The sequence below is a fragment of the Microcaecilia unicolor genome, chromosome 9 (assembly GCF_901765095.1).
Source record: "Microcaecilia unicolor chromosome 9, aMicUni1.1, whole genome shotgun sequence".
Classification (NCBI taxonomy): Eukaryota; Metazoa; Chordata; class Amphibia; order Gymnophiona; family Siphonopidae; genus Microcaecilia; species Microcaecilia unicolor.
The window spans coordinates 162,489,859-162,499,422 of NC_044039.1; the positions used below are offsets into that span (position 1 = coordinate 162,489,859).

A 9,564-nucleotide genomic window follows, 5' to 3' on the forward strand; every position below is an offset into this window, starting at 1 on the left:
AGACCTTTCTCACATGCTTTAAGAACCTCAGCAGTACTAGTGCACTGGTCCTGACTACAGCTTCCATGAGAAAGAAAGCCTAAGAGAAGAAAAAGCAAGTAGTGAAACCTGGGCCTAGGAGTGCACGCTTTCCTTGCTATGTGCTGCTTCTCTAATTCTCTCTACTAACCCCTCATTTTTCTCTGCACCTACATTTCCAGGGCAACCCACCTACCTACAACTGTACCTACTAGTCACACTGAGTGCAGGGTAATTATCTGCCTTTTGTACTTCCACTGCTGTATTCTTTCAAGATGCTACAAAGAAAAACAATTATAATTTTATGCATCTTTTCTTAATTTTTTGCCAAGCAATACTAGATTTATACCCTGGATATGCTGTCTGAAAAGTCTCATTCTTTGAACGTCAATGCTACACAATATGCACTTGGACTGCGCAAAGCAGCTGTTTGGGAAGTATGTACAGCAGTAAAAGAAGAGCGAAAGTAAGAAAAATCTGAATCAAAAACCTTAAAAATAAACACTTTTTAAACAACGCTGGTGACTGCACAGTGCACACGTGAGCAGATTAGCATAAAACGGTTGGTAAAAATAAGAAAGAGCTACAGAGAGAATCCTGCTCTCTTATAGGCCAAAGGAACAAGGACACGCCATCCCAGCACTAGCCCTCTCCTCGTATCGCGAGCTTTGTGACGTCTGCCTGCATCAAGGAGGTTTGGCTTGCACACGAAAGTTAGATTGAGAACCTCCTTGGGCCTGCATAACCCCGATTCTTTTGCGGGTGACGTGCGACAGTGAGCTCGTGCTACTCATGACGTTGACAAGCGCGTGCTTCCAATCCCAGCCCCAGCCAGTCTGATCAGAGCTGTTCGTTCCCCACCCTCTCGCGCGCCACACCTGCTGGCTATGCAAGCGCGCCGAAGGCGGTGCTAGGAATTCCGCTTCAGCGCCTTTTCCGGCTGTCTGAAGGAAGGGGAGAGTGCGTCGTGAGAGCTGAGCCTGAGAGGCCATAAGGGAAGGACAGCGAAGTGAAAAAGAAATAAAAAGCTGTTGAGAAGAGAGAGAGTGACGGTTAGTAGTACAGGTAGGGGACTTTTTTTTTCCCTTCCCTGCGTTAACGAACGGCCCCGTGTGTGAGGTAGTCGCGTGATCTGGGTGGAAGAGCTGCGCGCGCGTGCGCTCTTCCTCCAGCGGCCGTTTCTTAAAGTTGCAGCGTACTAATCTTGACCCGCCCCATTTGCAGGCACAGGAAGGAGCCCGAAGGGAATCAATGACTTGACGAGGCTTCGCTGCCGGCCCTGAACCTGTTATAGTCTGTACTGTCGTCCTGTGGAGTCCGAAGCGGCGACGAGGAAGACGGAGAAAAGCGGGAGGAGGGCGAGGCCGATGCCTCTAGTCCGGGGTTTTCCGGTGAACTAAGGCGCGCTTTGTCCGAGGCTGGGAGGCCTACTAAGAGCCCAGTAGGCGGAAGGGAGGTGCCGCAGCCTTCGCTTTTCTTTCATTGTAAGGACAAGGAGACGCGCCTACCGGGCCCCTCTTTGACCTGAGCTGTAACGGTCTGCTGCAAGGAACTTGGCCTGAAAGCCGTCACCAACAGTGCTCGGACAGACAGCTACTTTTCCAGGATAGCTTGCTTCAAGGAAGCTCCTCCTCTCTGCACCCCGACCTCAATTGTCTGGAGACCCAATTTCAGGCGAATATTCAGGCTAAATTTAAACGTTGGAAACAAAGTGAAATAACCGTCGGATCTCTCATGCGGATGTATTCTGTCAGAATTTGGGAGGATCTGCGAGGAGAAATAACACATTTCTCGTTTTCTTTGGCGGGAGTCCAGCTCAAAACAAATTGTGGGAATCTGACCGAGTAAATTTTTTTTCTCTGTTCCTGAGCTGCGGATTTTTGTCTTACATCTTTTGGACTGAATAAAAATCCCGTTTTTCTTAAGGTTCTGTTTTGATTCAGAATTCCATACAATATTTATGCGCTTGTTGTGTGAAAATGGGGAAGGTGCTGTCCAAAATCTTTGGCAACAAGGAGATGAGAATATTGATGCTTGGACTTGATGCTGCTGGAAAGACGACGATTCTGTACAAGTTGAAGTTGGGTCAGTCGGTTACCACAATTCCTACAGTGGGGTTCAACGTGGAGACTGTCACTTACAAAAATGTCAAATTTAACGTATGGGACGTCGGAGGACAGGACAAGATCAGGCCCCTGTGGCGGCATTACTATACTGGAACACAAGGATTAATCTTTGTGGTGGACTGTGCCGACCGAGATCGGATCGACGAAGCACGGCAGGAGCTTCATCGCATTATCAACGACAGGGAAATGAGGGACGCCATCATCCTAATATTTGCCAATAAGCAAGACCTTCCAGATGCCATGAAACCCCATGAGATTCAAGAAAAATTAGGCCTGACCAGGATTAGGGATAGAAATTGGTACGTGCAACCCTCTTGTGCTACTACAGGGGATGGACTTTATGAAGGACTCACCTGGTTAACGTCTAATTACAAATCTTAGTAATAACTATTAGGAAAGCAAATTTAAAGATACCGAATATGGTTTCCCGAAAAAAAAAAATATATAAAGAACAGTAAGCAGCTCATAGGATTATGATGACCTCTTAATTACAACTTGTTTCAAAATGGACTGGATTTCTTTTCTTTTCTTTTGTTTGCTTTGCATTAGGATGCTCTGTTTTCAAAATTTAACATGAACACGATTACTGTAAGGCATAGTAAACTACAAAAAGTCTAGATACCAAGTAGTTTCCTTGTTAGGCCCTGATTATAATGGTTTAATTTGAGGGACCCATTTTCATTGTATACATTATATTTCTGGTTCTCCTTTAATTTCTTTAATTTGCTGTAGATTGCTTCTTTCGCATTCATGAAAATATGTTCAAGATCTGTTTCATCTAGTAAACTTGAAACTATATTGCTTAAAACCAAACTGCAGTCTGTCTTTTATATTGAGAAGTTTAAGAGCCCTGCTAACTGGTCTGTAACAGTAGTGACTGGAAATGTCCCTTTTACTTAATGCTAATATTGTTATAAGTATTACTTTTAGCCATGATCAAAACAGTGTGATATGAGGTGTCCTGTTAGGTTAGACATAATGACTATGTTTCAAAACTCTGTAGCTAATATTTCAAACAGTTTTCATTGTATTTACACATGACATATTCTTCCCCACTCCCCCCCCCCCCCAAAGAAAAAAGAAAACACTGGTTTAATAAAAGTTTTCGGGTATAACGTGGGCAGACTATTTTAAGCTTTCCTATCATAACATATAATTGGGAGCTGCTTCAAACTTTTATGAAATTGCCCCTAAAATGCAACAATAATTTTTCTAAAGGTATTATGTCATTAAAGCGTATGTATATGGATTGTCTTCTTACTTTTTATACTTATTGCAAAAATAGAATAGATAATCTGCCTGGTTTGCTTCATTGAAGAGAGATGCTATCTTAATCTCAATGTCATTTCTGAGATGTAAAACAATTTTCTATAAAACTCATCTGTTTCACACAGACCATAGGAACACAAAATGACTGTTTTGTGTATACCGTGGTATATCTCAAATTTCTCACCAGTATCTGTGATTGGAAAATCAGGAAAGTAAATTTTTTTAAATATAATTTAAATTTTCATGTTTTGAATGCCATTGAAATGCTTTATTAAAGGCTTATTTCTGTAGCATGTTACTGCTTTTGAAAGTAATTAGGTTGGATGCTTGAATATAAACAGATTATCAATCAAAAGTGCATTAATGGAAGAAAGGACAATATGTTTAACAAATTATTGAGGGACCTATAGTGACCACAACTTAAACATTGAGATTGCTGTTTCATATTAAAAGTTGAATTCATTTGTGAAATAACAAATTGAGTTTCATCAAGTATTATGGAAAACTGGATGGGAATCTTAATTTCTTGTACCTCATTTAGAAATTTCAGAAGCAGTTGTTAAACCTGTCTGAAAATTTGGGAAATTTAGGAATGTATATTACTGTGTAACAAATAAATAGCTACATTTTTTGGTATGTGAATCTTGCATTCTTACTGCCAAATTAGTAAACCACAGTCATTAGTCATGTTATTCTACAGAAGGTTGAAAATTACCTTGTATAACTAACTGATCTAAACCATGAAAGGCCAAAGGTGTTTGCTGTTACAGAACTCCCATTTTGAAAATCACCAAAAATGTTTGATATTCATAACTTTATAAACGATCCTTGCCTTAAAATTTAAATTGGCTTTGCAAGTGTTTGGAACTAAAAAGTGGTAGCAGTTGCACAAATACTTTTTGTTATTAAACTGAAAAACTACTTATGTCTTTGTATGCTGCTTCACACTTTTGGTCATATGCCAAGTTACAAAAGGTGTTGGGATAAAGTTTAAAGAATCCCATTTAATTTTTAGCTATTTTGTACTAGTTTTTTTCATTGAGATGTTATGGATTGAACTGTGAAGCAAGTAGACATTTCAATAACAGGTGGGATGGACTGAGATTTACCTTCAGCAAGTTAAGAAAAGCTGCCAGTGCACTGAATTTTTTGCTTCCTCTTTATCATAATATCTTTTTTCACAGAGGACTCAGTATTGAGCATTATATATAGTTACTGATTACAGAGTTTCTCTTCTGTTACTAATATTTGATAGCTGCTGTCTGCTTTTTTTTTTTTTCAATAGTGGCTTTTTTCTTCCAAATTCTTTTGGGAGTTGTTTTCCCACTTGTTTTTGCAGGCACATTGAAGCCAGCGAGAGTAACCCCATTAAGGTTTTTGTAATTAGCCATTGCTGGCTTTCCTCGGGGTAGCTGAGGCTTCTATTTTTTTTTTTTTTTTTTTTTGACATTTTAGTATTTTTTTTATTTTTTTGCTATAATAATGGTTAGTGAATGTTCTGTACTGTATCAGTCCATTATGAGCAAAATTACAATTTGGATACGGTTAAAAAAATGTTTTCCTTTTTTACAGGTGTACAGGCCCAAGTAAGATTTTGCTCACCGAGTTTAATGCACTTCAGTCTGACCTAAATATCCATTTTGGTAGCGTGAGAGGAAATATAGCATTCTGTTGTAGTTTAGGAACTTTTACAGCATTTGAGGGCTGTAAGGCTTTCACTAGAAGAAGAATGGCAGTTTTTACTTGGAAAAATGTAAAAACTCTTATATCCCATAGAGTAGTGTGAGAGTTGTGGGAAATGATTTGCAGAGTTCTTGCTGGACTCCCTTTTCATGAAGGAAATTCCTCATAAATTTGCAAGCCAGGTTATATCTTATTGTTACCCTTCCTTATGTTTATATTACTACTACTAGTTTTTAGCATTTCTATAGTGCTACAAGGCTTACGCAGCGCTGCACAAACATAGAAGAAAGACAGTCTCTGCTCAAAGAGTTTACAATCTAATAGACAAAAAATAAAGTAATCAAATCAATGTGGAAATATGAGGAAATATTTTGAATTTACTGCCCCCCCCCCTCTTTGGTAACTTGATTACTTGTTTTTGGCTGGGGGGGGAGGGGTCCTGACAACATATTTTGCTACTAGACTTACAATTATAGCTATTTTTAATCTGTTTAGAATCACTGAACACATAGACAAGCATGGTTTTAATAGGACAATGTCAACATGGATTCAGCTTAGGGAAGTTGTGCCTCACATTTGCTTCATTTCCTTGAATGCGTGAATAAACATGTGGATAAAGCTGAGCCAGTTGATGTAGTGTATCTAGATTTTCAGAAACTGGCAAAGTTCCTCATGAGAGACTCGTCATAGGATAGAAGGCGGTGTTCTCTTCTGGATTAGGAATTGGTTGATGGATAGAGAACCTGAGGGTGGGGTAAAATGGACAGCTTTCTTCCTGGAGGAGATTGGAGTGCCCCAGGGGGGATCTGTACTGGGATTGGTGCTATTTATTAATGATCTGGAAATGGGAACAGTGAGTGAGGTGATCAAATTTGTTAAAACACATGCAGATGGTGAAAAATTGTAGGAAGACCTTAGGAGTCGGCACCCAAGAAAAGAACTAGGTGTCATCGTGGTCATTATGCTAAAATTTCTGCCCAGTATGTGCTGGTGATCAAAAAATCACATAGAATGTTAGTAATTATTAGGAAAGGGCTAGAAAATAAGACAAAGAATATTATAATGCCTCTGTATCTGTGACCGCACCTTGTTTATTATGTACAATTGTAGTTGCTGTAGGAAGATACCGCAGAATTAGAAATGGTTCAAAGGGTGACCAACATGATTTAAGGGGATAGAACTCCTTTCATATGAGGAAAGTCTTAAGAGGTAGGACTCATAGCTTGGAAAAGACAGCTGAGGGGGGTATGATAGAAGTTTACAAAATACTGAGTGGTGTAGAACAGGTACAAATAAATAGATCTTTTTATTTTTTGAAAGTACACAGACTAGGGGACACTCAGGAAGTTACATAGTATTACTTTAAAAGCCACGAGGAACAGGAGGAAATATATTTTCAATGAATAGTTAAGCTCGAACTCATTGCCAGAGGATGAGGTATCAGTGGTTAGAATATCTGGGTTTAAAAAGAGGACAAGTTCCTGGAGGAACAGTCCATAGTACATTGAGATAGAGATGGGGAAAGCAACTGCTTGTCCAGGGATCAATAGCGTGAATCTTACTACTATCTGGGATTCTGTCAGGCACTTGTGACCTGAATTGGCAGCTGTTGGAAGCATGGTAGTGGACTAGATGGATTATTGATCTGACCCAGTATAGCTGTTCTTCATAAGAAATATAAATGTGTGTTTGCATAAGTGGCAGCACATCTTAATTTACTTTGCTAAATATGTGAATGGCTAAATCCTTTTTATCAAATTTTTAATGAGTTTAATTGCAAAAAATGTTTTTTAATTTAATGGTTCAGTCCTCTTTTGGTATGAGGTAGCTTTTCAATGTATTTCAGATACCGGGGCTATGTAATAAGTTGTGCTTTAGAACTGTGTACTGAGCTTTTATGCCCAGTGCAGTAAACTAATGGCATGTGAGTTACTGCAATGTTGGGGGGGGGGGGGGGGGGGGGGGGGGGGGGGGTTAAACAAAAAAAACAAACACATGCTGAAAAACAAACAGCATACACCACCACAGTAACATGCTGCCATCGTTACTGTATCATGCTCTTGCACTGAGCCCCCCCCCCCCCCCCCCCCCCAGGTACCCATGTCTCTGGTCCAGGGAACTTGGCCTCATAAGTGATGGCATCCCCAGTGGTTCACCAGTAACACCTTGTCCTTCAGAGCTATCCAGTGGCATCCCTTATCATGTTACCTTCAAATAGGCTGTGCATGAATCCTAGTGGAACCTACCACTAAGGATCAGGTGCCACCATTTTTCAAGATAATGGAGCCAGGAGTATGGGTAGCAGTCCTGACCCAAGGTGGTTTGGCTTCCATGGACCTTTTCTTGATTGGGTCATCAGAGGTGAAATTCTGTACTTACCTCAGGTAACACTTTTGTGCCTGTGTGCCTTTCTGCGCTGCCCTTTTAAAGCAGTGGTTTTACTACAGACTTTTCAGTACAAAAAACTTTCCTTAGTATTGTAATTATTTATCATGCTAAAGGATAGTTCAGCTTATTATATTGGCCCCACTCTGGTAGGGGTAGCTTAAAGGGAAATCTTTTTATTATTATATTTGGAAGATGACTATAACTACCACTTGGATGTTGGTTAAAAAAAATTACAGAAAGAAAAACTTGGCCCATGAAGTACTTTTTTGACTGAAAAAAAATGGGTTCTTAAAATAAAATCTTAAAGATTAGTATTATGAACATTGAGGGTAGTGATGGATTAGTGGTCAGTATTGGGTAAAGGTTTTATTACAGTTCGGGAAACATTTGCTTAGAAGTTCCAAGTTCATTTAAACAATGGGTAGTTTTTTTTGCCTGCTGTGCTGCATCATTTTGTTACTTTTTATAAGCAGGCTGAAACTGATAACTTATTGGGTACATGATTAGTCACAAATATAGTGCTAGTCCAAGAATACTAGCTGCAGCCTTGCTTGAAGGCCTATATTTCATTGTATTTTAAGTTAACTAATATAACACTACATTACTTTTTAAGGAACATAGCAGTAGTCTTACTTTTGAAACTAGCAATATATTAAAAAAATATCCCTAGGATACCAGTGTTGGTGAGTGGCAGTGGTGTGCTGGAGCAGGCTCTCACAGGCTCGCAAGAGCCGGTTGTTAAGTTTTTAAGAATTTTGGGAGCCGGTTGTTAAAGTAGGGCCCTCCATAGCTACTTTAAGAACTGGCTCCCAAAATGTGGGCTTGGGCCCCCTGCTGAATTCTCTTTTACTTTGCTGGTGGAGATGCTGAGCCCTGCCAGCCAAATAAATAGACTGCTGCTGCTCCCCGCTCCTTGTTTCCAGCTCTGAGCAGCAGGCTGGGACTTCTCGAGCATGTGAGAGAAGTTCCAGCATGCTGCTCAGAGCAAGATGTTGGGAGTGCTGGCAGTCCATTTATTGGCTGCCAGCAAAGGTATGCCTAGCGTGCCCACACGAAGGGAGGGAGGAGAGAGAGAGGCAAGTGTTGCTCCCCCACCCCACCCCGGCCACCCGTGGCTCTTCCAAATGCAGAGCTGGCTACCTCCAGAGAAAGAGCCTGTTGTTAAAAATTTACCAGCACACCCCTGGTGAGTGGTCTCAATTTTTGGCATATTTTTTAACGTAGTGGTCTGCAAACTGCTTGAATGCGAGTATTCATGGTTATGAAGACCTTGCATTAGTATATGTCTCATAACCATAGCCTATATTTGTGAAGGATGGAAGATCAATCCCAGATTTAAGATTATACCATGAAAAGTGCAAGATGAGCTTAAAACATTCTTGAGTTCAGAAAAAGCATCTGGTTTATGTATTTATGGGCTGTACTGTGCTTTAGTTCTTGTAACTTGAAGTACTAGTGTTAATTTCAGACCTGTAAAGTCACAGGTCTAACAAAAGTTTGCATATATTTTAAAAGTTTTGTATTTAAAATTCATTAGTAGAATTTCCAAAGCAAACATGACTACTATCCATTTTCATAAAATTATCAGTAAGTCAGAGCAAATGTAGTTTCCTTACCCTGCTAGACCAGTCCAGCCTGATAGGTTACAATTACAATAAAATTTTCCGATACAAACCATCCTTGGATCAGTGTGGATTACAATATAAGAATACTAGGCCATCACTAGGAAATTATCAGCAGATGGAGGCATAGACTTATGTCATTGGAATCTTTCATTAGTACAACAGGTGGTACAACCAGGAATATTCTCTGGCTTTCTCTGCCTCCTGCAGAGGGTAGCAGGATTTCTTCTGAACAAGCCTTCTTCTCAGGGTGCAGGCATGCTTGAGCCTTGGCCTAAGTATTGCTCCAAGGGCCTGGTCCATAGACCTTCTTGTGGTCAAGGATGGAGGTGTCTTTGCTTCTGGGGCCCCAAGCTCTAGCCCATGAGCTTCAATAGGCCAATTGACAGGAGACCTCGTCTGGCAGGAGTGCGCAGGATTCCTCTCCTCTGTCCCACTTTATCCCCTAGGACACCCCT

General features: G+C 40.4%; 1 protein-coding gene across 2 annotated transcripts; it reads left to right on the top strand.

The window, feature by feature from the left end:
• The first annotated feature begins 766 nt into the window (after positions 1-766).
• ARF6 (ADP ribosylation factor 6) lies at positions 767-4,055 on the top strand. Of its 2 annotated transcripts, none has more exons than XM_030214127.1 (2): positions 767-1,083; positions 1,243-4,055. In XM_030214127.1, exon 2 carries the CDS (start codon positions 1,998-2,000, stop codon positions 2,523-2,525), a length of 528 nt encoding a protein of 175 aa, XP_030069987.1. In that variant the 5' UTR covers positions 767-1,083; positions 1,243-1,997; the 3' UTR covers positions 2,526-4,055. The 2 variants fall into 2 exon arrangements, with proteins under 2 accessions (XP_030069987.1, XP_030069988.1); XM_030214128.1 differs by having other exon boundaries at positions 767-1,070.
• The last annotated feature ends 5,509 nt before the right edge of the window (positions 4,056-9,564 follow it).